At 35.8% G+C, this 19,139-nt stretch overlaps 1 protein-coding gene across 2 annotated transcripts in view; it reads left to right on the top strand.

Annotated features, from left to right (window-relative positions):
• LOC129751139 (odorant receptor coreceptor) overlaps nucleotides 1-19,139 on the top strand; it is a 74,971-nt gene that overhangs the window by 33,028 nt on the left and 22,804 nt on the right. For both annotated transcript variants that reach the window (XM_055746457.1, XM_055746458.1), the window contains exons 3-7: nucleotides 8,257-8,695; nucleotides 8,815-8,975; nucleotides 9,422-9,520; nucleotides 15,339-15,456; nucleotides 15,642-15,849. In XM_055746457.1, coding sequence (XP_055602432.1) covers nucleotides 8,257-8,695; nucleotides 8,815-8,975; nucleotides 9,422-9,520; nucleotides 15,339-15,456; nucleotides 15,642-15,849 — 1,025 coding nt within the window. The remainder of the gene's footprint in view (nucleotides 1-8,256; nucleotides 8,696-8,814; nucleotides 8,976-9,421; nucleotides 9,521-15,338; nucleotides 15,457-15,641; nucleotides 15,850-19,139) is intronic.

Consider the following 19,139-nt stretch of genomic DNA (forward strand, 5'->3'; position numbering starts at 1 on the left):
TAAATTCGGTGAATTGCAACGGTGCAAGGTGCATTATACGTGTACGACAATGCCCAGTTAGGACGTCTTGCTCTTCTCGTTATAAACGCGCGGTAAAATTCCGTGAGTTGAACATGTTCCAAGTGCGTTGAACGTGTATGACAGTGCCACGTTAGGACGCTTTGCTTTTCTCGTTTTGAGTGCGCGGTAATATTCGGTGAGTTGCATCGGTGGCATTGTACGCGTATTAAAATACCACGTTAGGACGTATTTGCTCTAAATAAAAACGCGATGTACTCGATAGCGTGCGACGCGACGATCACTAAATATTTCACTTTGCTTTGATCACATCCCTTCCCAAAGGGAATCCAGATCTTATTTACCTTCCCCACTAACAAACCACCCTTCCTGTGACGACCGTGGAGATTTAGAGGTGTATTCGGTCTCTAGTAGCAACGGAAGTCGAACTAACAATCCTTCCCTTTCCCCGATGAACCGTACGGACGTGGCCGGCGCCGTTATTGACCATATAAGAATAGGAACCTTCGAAACGTGTACACAGAGAATGGTAAGCTAATCCCAAGCCCCATTTATTTGGATCTATGTACAATTTTGATGGTTCTTGTCAATCACGGAGTAGCAACTACTGAAATGTACGGTTTATCTAAGCTCAAGCTCAAGCTATCTAAGCTCATTTGTGATGTCATGACGTATAAAGCACAAATTGCAGTAATTTTTGGTTTTGTTCGAATCAAATCTATCATTTTTTCTGTCAAAAATGTTTTTATGAAATGAGTGTGCATACATTTAGGGGTAAAAAATACTATAAAATATTCTATTATCCTATATCATGTAAATAAATCATAGGATGGATGAAATTTTAATGTTAACAAACGTATAATGCAAAACAATCATATCCCGGCATATGGAAACACGATTTATGGGATTTAGTTCTAATTTGCATTTTGTAGCATTTTGCCCCAGTCAGCTAACTAAATTATAAAAATATTTATTTAAAAAATACGATGATTGTCCGAAAAATATTTATACACAAACAGTGTTGGTATAGGATAATGAAAGCAATATACAGTTTGTAGGTAATATCATTAAGCCAATCCGTCATACTAGGTAAAGTTTTTTACGGCATCGAAAAATGTAAAAATTTGTACATCTGTTGCTCGATTTTTTTTTAAATTTTTATGAGAATCAAAAACTTTGAAAAACTCTCTCACGATGTTGAAAACTATGTAATCATCAATTTGTTATCATTCAATGATAACTTTATTACAGTATATTGAAATAACAATTGAATGAGTGTTGTGGTATACAAATGTTGCATCTAACCCTGCTTTTGCCCCGTTTGACGGTACTTAAGTTATCGTCCAAAAGTTTGGGATCATTCTTTTAAAAACATGCAAATTTATCTCATTCATATCTATCTCATCTAACATCGTATTGCAGATATGAAGGGTTCATTTGGAAGCTTAGGAATTGTTATGTTGTGTTGTGAGTCTACTTGGTTGAATGATTCAACTGAATCAAAGCAATCGAAAGACTTCTTTTAATTCAACCACGGTGGTTGAATTAAAAGGAATATTCAGATTGCTTTGATTCAGTAGGATTTGTTGTTTTTTCATAAATTATTTCAAAAATTATATTTTAAAGTTATTACCATAAAAAAACAGAATCATACGCGTGAACTTTCAAAACCAATTAATTTCAGGTGAAGCTCATATACGTTCCTTCCCTCCAAGCGGCAAAAAATCGTTTCAAAATACACGAAAAAAAAATCGTGTAAATACTTCGAACATTTTTTTGTTAGATGAACATTATAATTTTCAAAAATATTCCAGGAGTGTTTTTCTAATCAAAAAGGTTATTTATCACTTGAATTCCCGAGGTTGAAAATATTTAGCTTTCAATTTCTTTGGCCGGATTAAACCAAATAAATTTTGTTATTTCAGTGTTAAGTTTGAATTTGTTAGCCATCTACTATACATTTCAGACATTTGAGCCACGTAATGGAATAAAAAGGCAACTTTTATTTTGGAAAAATTGTCACTAGTTATCCCTCCTGCCTAAGCCAACATGAGCATATGGTTTTGAGTTTGAAAACTCTCTTCTGATTTTTTTTATGGAATGATAACATTGAAGTTAAATCAAAAGTGGATTAAAAAATCAAATAAGTGAATAAGGCTAGAAACTGGATGTGTTTGATTTTTTTTTCGCAGATAGTCTCAGTATCATCAATATTACAGTTTTTTTTTCATTTGCTTAGATTAGGGTATCGGACTTATTTTTGATTAGAGGACCAATTTTGGACCACCTTGTAGAGCTCTCTTATAAAGCATCTAATAATCAAACAAAATTAGTACATTTCATTAAGTACTCGGGCTTCGACAATATTTGCTAATAAATTTCATGATTATTTGTTTCATGAGAGAGCTAGACAAGGTGGTCCAAAATTGATACTCTGGTCCAAAATAAGTCGGTTACCCTATAACGGCGAAAATTTAATGAGTTCAGAATCCTGTAATTTGCAGTTTTTTTTAACTTATTAGAAATTTCTACCTTGTTAAGCGAATCAACAGAGCTTGGGCCTTCCAAAAAGTGAAAAAAGGCGTTGGACCTTTAGGTGTTACATTGCCTTAATGGTAATACAATGGGAAATGCAATACATTTTTCCATTGGAGTTGCCAGTTTTGTAGTAGGCACTTTCGAAGTGTATAACTTTCATTGGCAGTTTAAATTTCTGAATTTGTTTTTTTTCTTGTGACAACTTTAAAAATTTGTTTAAAAAAATCTTAGTTTTTAAATTTTTTGGCATATAATTTTGTTGCAAGTTCTAATTTATACAGAATGCAAAGCAAAACTTCATTCATTTTCTTGACTAAGATAGTCAAACTGATTAGACGGTTCCAACTCAGGAGATTTTTAAATACAACATTTAAATTTTAGAATATTACAAAATACAAACAAATCGACTAGAAGAAATAGAAAAAAATCAGCTCAGATCAAACGAGTACTGCTTCAATTAACTAAAGTTTCAATTCCCTCCAGCATACAAATAACAACCTATCTTGTAAAAATGTTTATTGAGGACCGTTTTCAGGCAAAAAAAGCTCCGTTTGTGTTTGTTTCGGTAGGGGAGAGTGGGGATACTTGATCCCCTTTTCTTATTTTCACCATATCTTTTTGGAAAAATTTAGCAACTCGCCGTCTTTGCCATTTTCTGACAGCTTGTAACTTCAAGTTTCTATGCTCCAAAAATTAGAACGATACTTGAACCCGTTGATGAACTAGAAGCATTTTCGTGGGAGTAAAAAAATTGCGATTTTTCTGAAGTTAGGGGAGACTTGATCCCCTATTGAAGGAGACTTGATTTTTTATTCAGGAGGCCCTAATCCTTGTATAAAAATCAAACAAAACCCCAACATAGAATGTTAATTGACTATTTTGGTCGTGTTTGTTCTCATTTCACACTTTATAGCAGACATAAGAAGAAAATTCTATAACTTTGTCTCAACGCTAATAACATTGCTTACTTAAAGGCGCTATTTTTTATAATTAAAAGAAAATTAATTATTTTTGCTCTTTTCGTCAGACAATTGTTTGATAAATATTTGTTTTTGGATAAATATTAGTAATTTCGTAATCAGCAATCATAACGATCAATTCAGAAGAAGAATATGCCGTTTGGAAGGGGGATCAATTGTACCCAACTCTAGGGGATCAATTGTACCCATAATCAACATTTTAGAAAACTTTTTCTGAAAAGAAGTTGAGAGTTTTCCAGTGCTTTGAAAATATGGCATTTTGAAGTTCATTTTACGCTCGAACGATTGATACATTGGAATAAATATTATTTTTATAATTTTCCCATGTAAGGAACATTTTAAAATGATGGAAAAAGATCTTCAAGTTACATTTTGTGAAATTTTTCAAACAAAGTTCAATTACTCAAACAATTATTTTGGTAAAAATTTTTAAACTACAAGCATTGCTATTTTGCTCATTTTGGCACATTTTTCTTGAACATTTGATCTTTGTAAGACATTCCAGTTTCGAGATATAGCTAAGGAATCAAGTATCCCCAGGGATCAAGTATCCTCATTCTCCCCTATACTTATATATTGAGCTATTATCACAATGAAACAATTTTTTGGCAATGATTTAAAGTTTAAATGAAAAATTTTCAATCAAAATTTAAAAATCATATAAATATGTACCTTGTTTTAACAAAAATGTTTTTTTTTATTGAAACAAGCATTAAAAACTTTAATTTCAAATCTAGTATCAGAGCTCAATTTTTGAATTCATAACTAGATTGCAAATCCAGAATTGAGGTTCTCAATCGAAGTTATGATTCTCTTGCACGAATTTTTGTTCTAGCCCTTTATTTACCATCAATAAGGAATTATTTATGAAACTTGAAAAGTGAATTACATTATTAAATTAAAAATTCCGTTTCAAATCTTTCACATCAAATATTCATATTATGGATGACCGTAAAAAAAACTAGTACCGTAATCCGGGGTAAGATTGATCACTTTTTTCAATATTTTTCGATTATTTTTTATGTTTTGTGGAATGTGGCATGTTTCATATTTTTAAAACCAGTACTGAACTTCTATGAACGTAAAACATGGTTGCAGAAATTTATTGGATTATTTTAAATTTGATTTAAAATCGATTCCGTCTCTGTTCAGAATTTAATGATTTGGGGTAACATTGATCAGTCTCTATTTGGACGATTTTATCGAGTTTTCTTGATCACAAAGCATACAAAACACCTTCATAATATTCACAAATGCTAGTTACATTGCTTTTCAACGTTTTCTTTTGAAAACATTTCTAATCGAAAAAAGAACATTGATGCTGCATACATTTAGGGACAAAAATAATAACAATTGGTAAAAAGTTTTAGCTTCAAAATACAAATGAAAATACAAATACCCCTAGGTCCTCCCATTATTTCTATTATCATTTTTTCATCAAAATAAATCATTTGATATTGTTCCTATTCATTTGTCAAATACAGGCTTACTTTTAGAACATGTCCTTATTTTTTAAATATAAAAAAATATGATTCAATGGCTATAAAAATAGCACTCTAACTATACATGTACAAAGAAAAAAAATTGTTCTTCCACATTCAACAACCCGTTTGCTTCTAAATGCTTTTTGGTATCGCTCAGTTGATGAGTAGAGCCTCAATCGACCCCATTTCCCCTTAATTTGTGAAGTATAAAAAAAAAGTTCTTGTGATAAACAAGATTGGTTTGAATGTTCTTGTTGAATCGACGAGAAGAGCGTGAAGAGTCTCATCATGTTTTAACCAATATCAATTATCAATTCAACTAAATATCGTTGAAATTTTGGGGAAAGGGGGCAATTCAGGCTGTTTTCGTCAACTAAACGTTTTACTGTGTACATAATTCTGTTCAACAATTAGTTTTTCACATGTTTCAAGTGTTTCGGTGCACTTTTTGATGCATTCTCGAATGCTACAAGTTTTTTTTTAATATATTGCAAGAATTTCATTCTTCAACTGAATTTAAGCGATGTCCATTATTTTACTCAATAGTTTATTTTACACATGTTTTAATGTTTTTGTTCCTTTTCTGATGCTCTCTCATTTGTTACTACGATTTTTTGGTTCATATTGTATGAGTTTATGAATGAATTTAGGAAAAATTGGGGAAAATGAGACTTTCTTCGTCAACTCAGTGCTAAGCGGTATTCTTCATTCGATTCAGCAAAGAATTTTCCATCTGATTCAATGTTTTTTTTTTTATCAGTTCAATTGCATTTTCGTTTTTTACAATGTTTTTTCTTGTCAATATCCCGCTTAGCGGTGTGCATAATTTGATTCAGCAATAAGTTTTACACTCGATTCAATATTTTTTGCATGTGTAAAATTAAATCCTCATTTGTAACAACGTATTTTTCAAAGACATTGAAGGTATTTAGGGGAAAACAGGACGTCCCTGCATTCTCGTCAACTTAACGTTCAGCGGTGTACATCATTCGAATTAGCAATGGATTTTACACCTGTTCCAACCATTTTTGTGCAGTTTATGTTGAATTGTCATTTGTTATAATGTTTTTATTCAACATATCGCTCGATTTTAGGGGAGTTCGGGGTTATTGCGGCTATTCTTGTAAGCTGAGCACTAAACGGTGCGTACCAGTCTATTCAGTGACAAATTTTACACTAAATAACTTGATTTTTGCCTTTGGTTTGTGAATTGCTCGATTGTTAAAGAGAAAATTTTGCACAAATTAAAAAAAAACTAGGGGAAGTTGAGGATATTTAGCCGTTTCTATTCATTTAAGTGCAAAAAAGCGACACGCTTAGCTAGAGGATGAATAAATCTACCAAAAATGATCATTCATGATGGAAAATGGTTGGATCACACTTTGTTTTACTGCATTTCTTTGAAAAATTTCGCAAGTTTTGGGGAAAAGAGGCTAAATGAGACACTTGCCGTAGAAAAAATAAAATTGGAGTACACCAATCAATTCAGCTGACATTTTTACATAAATAAGTATGGTTTATTTGACCGTTTTGTTGCAATAAAGATAGCCACAACCAGAAATATAAATTTATACCAAAAAAAAAATAAGGAAAATCGGGCAAAATGGGACGATATAAGACATTTTATCAGAAAGCGGTGTTTAGCATTCGAATCCTCGTCTTTTTTTTACATAAATATTGGTTGTTTTTTCAAGCGAAACGTTCTTGCCTGAATTGGGTTCCCTTTTTTGGCTCGAAATTCCCCACTTTGCAATGTTTCAATATGACAGGGCTCGTAGATAGAAACCCATCATAATAGGTGTTTTGTGACAGATTTTGTTTGTGATACCTATTTATAATGCTTTTGTCTATATCATTTTTGTGTATGTGAATGTGCATGTTTTTCATGGTTCCAACAGATTCATATCACAAAAATACTAATGAATAGTTTTTAGCAACACATGCAATAAAAATTCTAAATCAAGCTATATGCCAGTTTCATACCCGTCAGCAATATGATAACATTATTAACTATTCCAGTTTTCAACAAAAATTGCATAGAAGTGCCTGAACATTAGTTGCTAGCAAGTTTTATTCTACACTGTACCTGCTCTATTTTCACCATTTTATCATTTTTTCAAAAAACAATTATGTTTAAATGTACAAAAATTTCAAGCGGAAGAAAAGTTATTGCTTTCTGAACATATAATACAGCTTTTAAAATAAGATATTTTCAGTTTCCAGTCATCATAGTGTGTATTGCTTACATTTTGAACTATCTTTTTTCGTTATATTTGTTAAATTATTGATTTGTACTTAACACAGGTGGTTGGAGTTCACCAATGCAATTAATTCACTTTTTTTTATTAAGGTCAATAAAAAAAATCATTCATCGAAATATACGCAGATGTAAATACATAATTTTTATGTATTTTACATTGTTTTATTATAAGAACTATATTTTATGAGCATACATTATTCTATGATATATTTTACAATATTTCTTTTTAATATATATTTTAACATTACCTTAATCATATTATATTACATGTTTATGTTATATTATATTATATTATATTATATTATATTATATTATATTTTATTATATTATAGTACATTTTATCATATTATATTATATTATTATATTACATTTTTATATTATATTTCATCTGCATCAAATGAATGGGTGGGGGCATCAGGGTACCCTTCTTTTGCAAAAGGAGCGAGTAGCAGTATGTGCTTGTTACCTGTTTCGAATACTGGACGTTTCTCAATTTATGCCAAGGAAATTTGGCATGGTTGAGAAAAAGAAAGTATTTGATTACTTTTTGTCAAATAAGGACGCACTCTTTTTTCGGAAGCCTTGGAGGCGGGATTATAATTTGTATGCTATTTTGGTTAGTCAACAATGCGGTTATAGCTTCTTGAGACTTTTTCCCCTTCTATTCCTGGATACCGTAAGTGCCTCTGCTTACGATTCTATTCCCTTGGAAGTCTCTTTGAGTGGCTATGATTGTTTTGCGTGGTAACCAAGATGGTCGCACGGGTTATTTTTTTGGCCATGACCGCGGCGCTGCCGCAAACCCAAGGTGGATACATACATACATACATACATACATACATACATGCAATAAAAATTCTAAATCCTCTTAAAAATGCAATACCTCCTATACTTAGATATTGTAATGTTGTAAAAACAGGATTGTTCTTAAAATAAACCATCTAAAAAAGGGCGTTTCTATACTTTTGTTTTCCAGATGAATGTTCAACCGACCAAATACACCGGCCTGGTGGCCGACCTGCTGCCCAACATCCGGTTGATGCAGGGATTCGGTCACTTCCTGTTCCGCTATGTCACTGGGCCAATCTTCATCCGCAAGGTGTACTCCTGGTGGAATCTGCTGATGATCCTGCTGCAGTTCTTCGCCATCATGGGTAATCTGGCAGCCAATACGGACGATGTGAATGAGTTGACGGCGAATACGATCACGACCCTGTTCTTTACCCATTCGGTGACGAAGTTCATCTACTTTGCTATCAATAGCGAAAGCTTCTACCGGACGCTGGGAATCTGGAATCAACCGAATGCCCATCCGCTGTTTGCTGAGTCCGATGCTCGGTACCATTCGATTGCTCTGGCCAAAATGAGAAAGCTACTGGTTATGGTTATGGTGACCACGCTACTGTCAGTAGTCGGTGAGTGTTTTGAATGTTGAAAAATAAGGTTACAATATCAATTTTCAGATCGTTTCAGAAAATTTTCAAAACTGATAAAATTGACAAGGTGTTGTTTTCCGATATTTCTCTCTGTTTAGCTTGGGTAACCATAACGTTCTTCGGGGAGAGTGTTAAAAATGTCCTGGACAAGGAAACCAATGAAACCTTCACGGAACCAATTCCTCGGCTTCCGATCAAGGCCTGGTATCCCTGGAATGCTATGAGCGGTCCGGCCTATGTTTTCTCATTCATCTATCAGGTGAGTATTCAGCTATAATTATTAACCGACCTTAACCAAACGATTTTTGTCAATCAGCGTCGTTCACCGATTTTTTTTAAATGCCAACAAAATGTTATACTTTCCAGAGAATCATCAGTTAAAGTTACAGCAATAGTCAATTTTTCCTTGTACACTTGAAGCATAATAAATAGAACATTCATCACCATAAGTTAAGGTTGTTCCGCAACCTAACGATGAAGAATGTAATAGGTATCGTCCTTCAACCAGAACATTTCATTATACTTTTTGCTGCACCTTTTCTCGTAGATAGGAACTACTTTTTTTTCCTAAACATTTTTCAGCACCCATTTCGCAGACGCCATAGACGCCACAGTTCAAAAGAGTTCCAACATTTCAGCAAAATAAAAATGAAGATTCACTTCACCCGTTTCCTTCCTTCGTTTTCGTTCTCTTCATTCGGACAGGTTTATTTCCTGCTATTCTCGATGTGCCAGGCCAACCTGGCCGATGTCCTGTTCTGCTCCTGGTTGCTTTTTGCCTGCGAGCAGCTGCAGCATCTGAAGGTACGTATTTACGTATGCTTCCTACTATGTAGGACCTAGTATGTTTGGTGGATAGAACGGTCGTCCGTTTTCGAGGACGACACGCTAAACGGAATAGATCATGGTGGGCTACCACGGAAGAAATACAGAAAATCAGATAATATACATGAAATATCAAGAGCAATTGAAATAAAAGCTAGCTTAGAACGGATTGAAATGTGACAAAAATTCAAGTGACAAATAATACTTTTTTATATATCTAATATATTAACCCATTCGAGACAGAGGCCTTTTCACAACATTCATACTCATAGTACTTTACTCTTAGATAACTTTTGTGTCGTTTGATTTTCATCAAAACCATTTCCCAAAACATTTTTCCTAACATTTGCGAATTCCATTGGTATGAGAATATTATTTTTTCGAGCAATAGTAAACTCACAATGAAAGATTGTTCTGACAAAGGCAAAAAAATTCCATTGCACACACGGTGTGCAATCGGTCTCGAACGGGTTAAAGCATTTATGAAAGCAAGAAGCAAGTATAAAATTTGAATTATATGAAATTATTTGAGTTTCTATTTTGTAGATTTTAATTATTGAAATTGAATATTTTTCGAACATGAAATTTCAAGATAAAAAATTTGAAATTGAAAAAAAAGTAAGCGTCTGTTCTTCAGGTCAGGGGCTACTCAATCGGCGTCTGTCTCGCAGCGAGCGGCTGATTTTATGAAATGTGGCTCGCGCCAACTAAGTTCAAGATGGTTAAGGCTAACAAACTACTGCTCCCGATTTATTAAATTGCTACGGAATCCGAAAGAAATTACCGAAAAGGAACTTTGGCGACGACTTTAGGCATGAAAACACGGACACGAATTGGAACTTGGAATGTTTTAACCCTTGCCCAACAATTCAAGCTGGCTCAACTTGCTAGAGAAGCTAGCCGCCTCAAGCTTGAAATTCTGGGACTGAGCGAAGTCCGTTGGCCTAACACTGGAGAACACAAGACACAGTCCGGGCAAGTCCTGCTTTACTCTGGCATACGAGGAGAACATGCTACTCGGGAATAAGGAGTTGATCTCTTGTTAAGCCCATGCGGCCCTCATAAAATGGGGACCGGTAAACGAAATAATAATCGTAGCCAGATTTAGAACACGGGTTAGAAACCTTACAGTCCAGTGTTATGCGCCAACTGACGTTGCCAATTTGGTCTAGGACAGATGAGCGAAAACAGAGAGCTGTTTGTAGAATTTTGTGGCAACAACAACATGGTGATCGGAGGATCGCTCTTCCCTCATCGATCAGTATATAAGGTCACCCGAGATGACCGAACAGAAAATCAAATTGACCACATCTGCATCAGCCGAAAATGGAGAAGGAACCTTCTTGATGTCCGCAACAAGCGAAGCGCTGACATTGCATCTGACCATCACCTCGTCGTTGGTGAGATACGACAGAGAGTTGCGCAGAGAGAGTCAGATTTTGATATGACCTCCGCCGGTTGGAGAGTCCAGAGATGAAAAGGGCATACTTCGAATAGCCTCGAAACTGCCGATAGATGGAACAGTCGAAGAACAGTGGTGTGGAATCAAGAATGCATTTATCACGACGAGGGATGGTACTCTCGATAAAGTTTGTGGAAGAAGAAGTGAATGGATGTCGGATGAAACTTGGAGGATGATCGATGATAGGAGAAAGGTGAAAGTCGAAATTTAGCAGGCATTACGATTTGCTATTCTAGTAAAGACAGTTGAACGATCTTGTAGACGAGACAAGAGAGCCTGGATAAACTCCTTAGCCGAAGAGGGAGAAACTTCCGCCGGCATTAAACAGATATTCGATTACTCTATGACATTGCTCGTCGCCTTTGGACTAATGCAAGAATGCCGCTGAAAGACCGAGCAGGTCAGTTGTTGACCGATCAAACAGATCAGCTCAAACGATGGATTGAGCACTTCGAACATCTCTTCCGAGTCACGAATAGCGATGGCCAACAGAACCCACAGCTCGAAGCGCCAACAGTAAGTCGCATAAATGGCGTCAACTCGGAAGCGCCCTCGCTGGCTGAAATAGAAGGGGCAATCAAAAACATGAAATCCAACAAAGCACCTGGGATCGATTGCATCCCTGCTGAAATGCTAAAAACCGACCCTGCCCTGTCAGCACAAATGTTGCACCGTCTTTTCGCTGATATCTGGGATACTGCAACATTCCTGGCCGACTGGATGCTGGTTATCCTTGTCCCAAAGAAAGGAGACCAGAAAGAGTGCAGTATCTGGCGTGGTATAACGTTCAGCTGTACCACCTCTCAAAGTTCTCTGCAATGCGATTATGAACAGGATGCAGGAGAAGATCGACACTGCTCTCCGTCGGCAACAGGCTGGATTCCGACTCTTGCGATCATTTGTGGACCACGTCACAAAGCTATGAATTATAACCGAATTCCTGGACTTATTCGTTCGTGGTTTATTTCAAAAAAGCATTCGACCGACTGATCCATGAAAACATCTGGGCTGCACGTAGACATAAAGGAGTTCCAGAGAAACTACGAGGCATTTTTGTGCAGGGTCCTGTACTACGGTTATAACGAGAGCCGTTTCGTTAACGGATGGCTTAAGCGCCACTTCCTTACGGAAGACCACTCACCTGGACCTGGTTTACCCAGCTGAATGAGTCTCGGACGAGAGTTCCTTTTTGGTTTTGGGAAAGAAGCAGAAGGGTCTCTGAAAAGGGATCCGTATTTCGGCTTCGAATTCAAATACGCCCCGAGACGAGGGCAGCCTGCAAAGTCACGGAAGGTCGTTGAGCCGGGGCCACTGGAAGATCAGCGAGCCGGAGACCGTGGAAAGTTGTCGAATCGGGAAGCCAGATGCAGGTCGACCAGCCAGGAAACACGGGAGATCGTCGGACAGGTGGTCGAGAGCCATTGGAAGGTCGTAGTGCCATTGGTGAGGCGGTTGGCCAAATTACGAGCGTCGAGCTGGAACCAAAAAGGTCGTCGAACCTGATCCACTGGAAGATTGTCGAGCTGGTGCCTGCAAGGGAGCCAAGGCCAGATCTACTGGTAGGTCGTCGTACCAAAAGCCATGGAAGGTTGGCGGGCCGGTATCATGGAATGTCGTCAAGTCAGGAACCAGGTGGTGGTCGTCGAACCAGGAACCACTGGAATACTTACGTGCGGGATACCACGGAAGGTCGTCAAGCCATGGAAGGTCGTCTGACTGGAAAGCCAAGTGAAAGTCGTCGAGCTGGACAACTAGAAGCGTCAGACCTAATGAAAGTCGTCAAGGCGGAAAAGAAGCTTCGAGCCGCAGGAAGATCGCCGAGACCAGAGCCATGGAAGGTCATCGGACTGAAAGCCACTGGAAGGTCGTCGTTCCAGATCTCGGTGGAGGTTGTCGACTTCCAACAGGGCGAGAGTGTGTTCCGGTGTGTGCGTTGAAGAGGAGTAGCCCCATCTTCATGAGGAGTCGTCGGAGGCAGTTAAGAAGCAGCGAAATGCAGATGTTGAGGAGTAGTGTTGAAATTCGTCTCATCGAAGCAATCGATCTGATGAATAGCAACACACGCATTATGTTCGTTTATAATGAATAAACAATTAGTAATCGTAACCATGGAAATGGTTTAGTATTTCAGGTAGCAAATTATTAAAAATAAAGTATTCCAAGTTCTACCAGCCAGCAGTAAAGTCTTTCGATTCGTCTGCCCAAGTGCTGCACAAAAGCACTTCATTCCGGCCTCAACTGTCGTGTGTTTTTTTCTTAAATTTCATGTGTGTTTCGATTTTAAACTGCTAGTGCTGATGGTGATGCTTGATATTTTGTTCACAATAAACGCTCCTTTTTTCGAACGCAAAATTAAGTTTGACCAAGGTTCAAAACTTGGTTCGATTCTATGAGCTTGAAATTAAATTCCCTTTTTCCTCCTTGCGAATGTTTAGAACGGAGTTCAAACTGCTAACTCAAAACTGATCCCTTTTCTTCCTTCATTCCCTTAGGCTGGGACAAATATCAATTTTATCTTTTGTCACCCCCCCTCCGAAATTTCCAAAACCCCGAAGGGGGGAATAAATTAAATTTGAAGTAATTCATGTAAATTTCAATAAAAACTTCCAATATCTGAAAGATTACAAGACCAAAAAACAAATTTAAGAATATGGGAGTTATTTCACCTTTTGTTTTCTTGATTTGATTGAGTTATTCGATAAAAATTACCTGATTTATAGGTTTTGTGCAACGGTATAGTATGCAATTGTGTTGCATACAAGCTTCCGTGCAATTTATTAAAATTTATTTGTTTTTCGCATTATTTTTTATTGTCCCCCCCTCGCAATGTTCTAACTCCGAGTGACAAAAGAAGGATTGGAAATTTGTTCGGCCTTAATTGTTTTGAATGTTTTAAAGGAATTTCTGTTGTTGGTTTTACTAGTAAATAGTGTACTCGCTTCAAGGTGTCTTGTCTGATCCAATCCCGGAAAATGCTGTAGTGAGGCAAGGATTCATATTATCACCGCTACTTTTCCTCATCGACTGTACACCGAACCGAGGATTGCCGTGGACTGCTTAAACAATGAAGCAACTGATCGACTTAAACCTGACAGACGATATTGTTTTGCTCGCCCAAACAGCAAACCTGACAAAATCTGATTGACGATTGTGAGTCTCCGGAACATTTTGCGCTCACGTCAGATATCTCTACGAACGAAAATACGAATCTTCAACTCAAACGTCAAATTCGTATTGTTGTAAGGGTGTGAAACTTGGTGCACATATGCGGTAACGATGCGGAGCTGCAAGTTTTTGTGAATCGCTGCCTGCGGAGTGTCATCCGCGTTTTGTGCTCTGGCAACTGGATCTCAAACGTGGAAGTTTTTTTTTTTAAAGACACACACCGTCTTAGCCGATTTAGGCTTACAGACTGAATAAATGACATGGACAACTTAAGATTAACATTTAATACCCAGTACCGAGATGGGAATCGAACCCATGCCATCAGTGGACCAGCGATTACCGTCTTACCACGCTAACCACTCGACTACCGAGACGTACAGCTCGTTTTTCTGTATTATTTCGGAGATATTTATCCTCACTTTCTTCTTGCTTGGCTGACAAGAAGTGAAAATGCGTTAGAAGATCGGTGCCGGTGCCTTAGAAAGATAGATATGTTGTTATGCGAGATTTGAACTCCAGTCCTCCGAGTTTACTGTCCGATATCTTACCACGATGCCAACTCATCATTTGATATAATCCACGCTATAGCTCTATAAGTGATTTTATTTTTACGAACCGATAAAAGGAAGAAAGGGAGAGACCAGATAGAGTGTCAATTGAAGCAGTAAATCAGTTTATTCAAATCGTAAATGTCGAACTAACATTTTCTCAATTTTTTGGAGACATATTTACGAATTGACTCAACTTTTTTGTGCAAAGCTTGTTGTAAATGAATGAGAGAAAATCACTCAATACCAACTTTCGATTAAGATTATCATTCCTAATACGATTTCATGTTCTGGGTTAAAGCAAAGTATGGCAATTAACAACAATTTAAAAATCATTTAGAAATATTCTAAAAATTACTTTGGAAACTGAAAACAACATTTAAGAATTACAGAACAAAATAAGAATGGACGAAACATATTTTATGAATCAGGACTACACTCCTACCCACGATGATCGAATCGCTAAAAGGCAGAAACCAATTTTGATCTCCATCGTTCTTCATTGCTGGGGCTGGCTGGCTGGGCGACATTCTGAATGGCCATAAAGCTTTTTTTTCTCGTCTCTCTTCCTTTTTCGGTACATTTCACATTTCCGTCCATGGACATCCTTCACTTTCTCTAGGGAATCATGCGGCCGTTGATGGAACTTTCCGCCTCGCTTGACACCTACCGGCCAAACTCGGCAGCACTTTTCCGCGCCATTTCCGCCGGCTCCAAGTCGGAACTGATCATCAATGAAGGTGAGCGAAATGGTTTGAAGTATAGTTTTTCTAATTTTTTCGCTGTGAAAATCAATGGGTTTATTGATGATGTGCGGTCTTTCAAAAAAAATGTTGTTCAAATTCAATTTTTAAATTTGATTTCTAGATAGCTCATTTTTATTCCATTAAAATAAAAACGCTCAAATGTTTCCATTCATCCCCAGAGAAAGATCCGGATACCAAGGATTTCGATCTCAGTGGAATCTACAGTTCCAAAGCCGATTGGGGAGCCCAGTTTAGAGCTCCTTCGACGTTGCAGACATTCGGCGAAAATGGCATTAACGGAAATCCCAACGGTCTGACTCGCAAACAGGAGATGATGGTTCGCAGCGCCATCAAATATTGGGTCGAACGGCACAAGCACGTGGTTCGGTGAGTTTACATTTTGTTTCGAGTTTCAACGGAAATAGCTTTCTAACAAAACATGTATTTATTCAAAAGTTAGGCTTTTTTGCACTTATTTCATTTATATGCCATTCAATTTCAATTACTCATTACAATTTAATGTAGGCAAGTAGGTATCGTGGAATGGGACAATAAAAAACTGTGTCAGAATTCAGAATTTTTTGTGATATATCGACTTAAGCTTCATGCTTTTATAGTCCAACATATTGAAGATACTGAGGTATAGAAACGACGTCAAAATAAAAAAAAAAAAAAAATTGAAAATATTTTTAAACTTTTTTCCCTACACCAAAGGATGGCCTTTCTGGGTTTAACATTTTGAATCAAAGAAGAATGCCCTCACTTAGATAACCAAAACAGCGTGAAATTTTCGAAACCACTGTTTTAAAAATATTGATTTTTTCCTCCCATCACGACATCTTTGCAAAAAAATTATTTTCAACATTTGGTAAATAAGTGTTTCAACGGTTCTGTTTCAAACCGATGCGTTCGTTTGTTCATCGTCTTCCAAACTAAAGCGCCCGAGAGGTATGCAATATAGTTGTCTTAGTTTGCGATGCGTATTTTCATAGCACTATTTCAGGGTATATGAAATCTATTAAAGCGGTTCAAGAACAGTGTGGGTTGATGCATGTATATAAACCCTCACCCGTCCCTGAAATTTTACCCGTTACAGTCCCTGGAGTGTTAAGATCACCCCCCCAAGTGGGAAAAAATCGTTTAAAATATCCGAACTTCGTTAAAATGTAGAACTTTTTCTAATCAGTATATGCTTGAATTTTCAAAATTTTCCACTGCAATCAAATTTCTCATTGCGGTAATTAATTTTCCTATGAGCACTTCAAAAGTGTAGTACTTCTTTTGGCAGTATTATTTTCAGATCTTTCTTTTAACATTATAATTAATATTTTACGTTAAACCTGTGGAACTTAATATTTTTCAATGAAAAAGAAGCAGGTTTTAGAAATAATTTTCTCGATTAGGAAACAATTTTTTCTGGGTGTACCACCAAATGCAATTTCTGTACTAGTTGGGTTGCAACCATTTGACCTATTTGTCAATTTGATGTCGTTTTTCTAAAACCGTAGACGTGTTTTATATTTCTTTTTTTCTTCCAAAGGATCATAATTTTAATCATGTAGTAAATCCAGAAAAGTGAGAAGTTTAAAATTTAACTGTCAATAGCCATTTTAGATCGAATTAAAGTTTTTCCTAAATAAATAGGTCCATTTCCAGTTTTCTAATGTCAAGGTTTTTTATATGTAGCTTTCGATAACTGCTTGTCAAACAGTTGCCATTATTATGGATTGTTATATTAACATATTTTGAATCATTCTGCGCAAAAATTAAGTTAAAATAAGTATTGGCTTGGTTTAAGTGTCAAGTGTAGTTAACACCGTTTAAAATTTTTGATTATTTTTTCTTGAAGTAACAAAATTAAAAACGAACATCGAAAGGCAAAAAAAATTGTTTTCAATCTATTTTCCGCTACCTGTGAAACAAAGTTTAATTTAAAAAATTTAAACTTTTGAACAAAGGTTATTCATTTTTGTTATGCGATGACTTCCAAATAAATTTCAGTTTACATTTATTTTGCAAGTCCCATTATTCAAAGAAAGGACAACAATTGACAATTGGGATTGTCCAATTAATAAAATTCATTTGAATTTTGGAATCACACAAGTAGTTTTCAACTCAGCAAAACACAAAAGCCCTTACTATCATTTTCACTAACTATTCGATCTCTTTTAACCTTCCATTTTCATACCTGTCTAAGACCCACTTTTTCTGTACCTATGACGTTTTTTGAAGTTAATGTAAATCGCGTACGAAATAAAAAATGTATCACTAAATTCAAAATTTTAAGCATTACATTTTGTTACTTAAACCTTATTTCTGGGTAAATTATTATTGATATGTGAGTGATTGAAGTGGTGGCGTCAAAACGCACCCTTTTTTATTTTTTTTTAAATTTCACATTTCCGACTCGTACGTTCTCAATAAACAATATAACGAAATAAGTTATGAATAAATGTCAAGTTTTAAAAAATTACTTCTAAACCAGTGTAATTTTTTTTTGTAAATATTGCAAAATAAAAACTGCTGGGTGCTGCCAGGACCCATAACTATAGGATTGTTCGATCTTCAGGAAAAGATCAATTCAGATGGATGGTCGTAGAATCGATCCACCTTAAAATTTAAACTCAAGGATCGATCTCTGATAGATCGATCTTATCCATTTTGTTGAACAGTTAGTTTAAAAAAGAAAAAAAAAGAACACGAAGTTTGAAAGATGTATTCACCTTCAATCTTCGGTAGAAATAAATGCTTATAAACGCTTTAATTAAGATTCTCAATATATTGAAAAATTCAATTTAAAAATTCCAAAAAGCCAATCTAGTGTTAAGTATTGGAATCGACTAAACTGCTCAACAAATGGCACTCTTTGACATCGAAACGGTAATCAAAATTTGGATCTCAATAACTCGGCTCAGGTTAAATAAATAAGCCAAAAATCGAATGATTGATTCGAAAATGAACCGTTTTTTTTTCATGCCAAAAAAAATCGAAAATCTGAGTTGAAAAGATCGATCTTCCAAAGATCGATCCTAGATCGACTAATACTAGACTTAACCGTTCTACTTTGAATTTCATAATTCGTTGAAATTCCGAAAATGATATTTTTTTTACATTCTTATATTTAGAATGTAAAAAAATATCATTTGCAAAATTCACTCGAATGAATCAAAAGTTATCTCAGATAGAACGAGTATGAAACTGAAAAAAAGATACAATGGGGAACGTTCAACTTTTTTGGTTAATATTATTGATTGAGGATAAGAGCTTCGTTTGCACTTGCCATTAATTGCTCTGGTGTACTTTTCATATATTTTAAGCCAATAAAATTAAACAATTAAAAATATTACCATAAATGCTTATTTTTACCGTAAGTTTCCTATTAGGTTTTCTGTAGTTTCGAATACTTTCATGATCGAAAGTAAATCATGAATCCAATATCAAAATCAAAATAATGTGACAAATCCTTGATTTTAGAATACATGCGAGGGTATGAATTTGAAAAAAAATAATATTTTGATTTCAGTATCATAGCTCAGATTTTAAAATTGTGATCAGCTATTATTGAACAATAAGTTTTGAAACTCGAAAATGAATACTATCATGAAATTTATATGTAGTGTGTGATGGTTTTAAATTCGAATATCACAACGCCAATAAGACCGGAACAAATTTCAAAT

The sequence above is a fragment of the Uranotaenia lowii genome, chromosome 3 (assembly GCF_029784155.1).
Source record: "Uranotaenia lowii strain MFRU-FL chromosome 3, ASM2978415v1, whole genome shotgun sequence".
In the NCBI taxonomy this organism is placed as follows: domain Eukaryota; kingdom Metazoa; phylum Arthropoda; class Insecta; order Diptera; family Culicidae; genus Uranotaenia; species Uranotaenia lowii.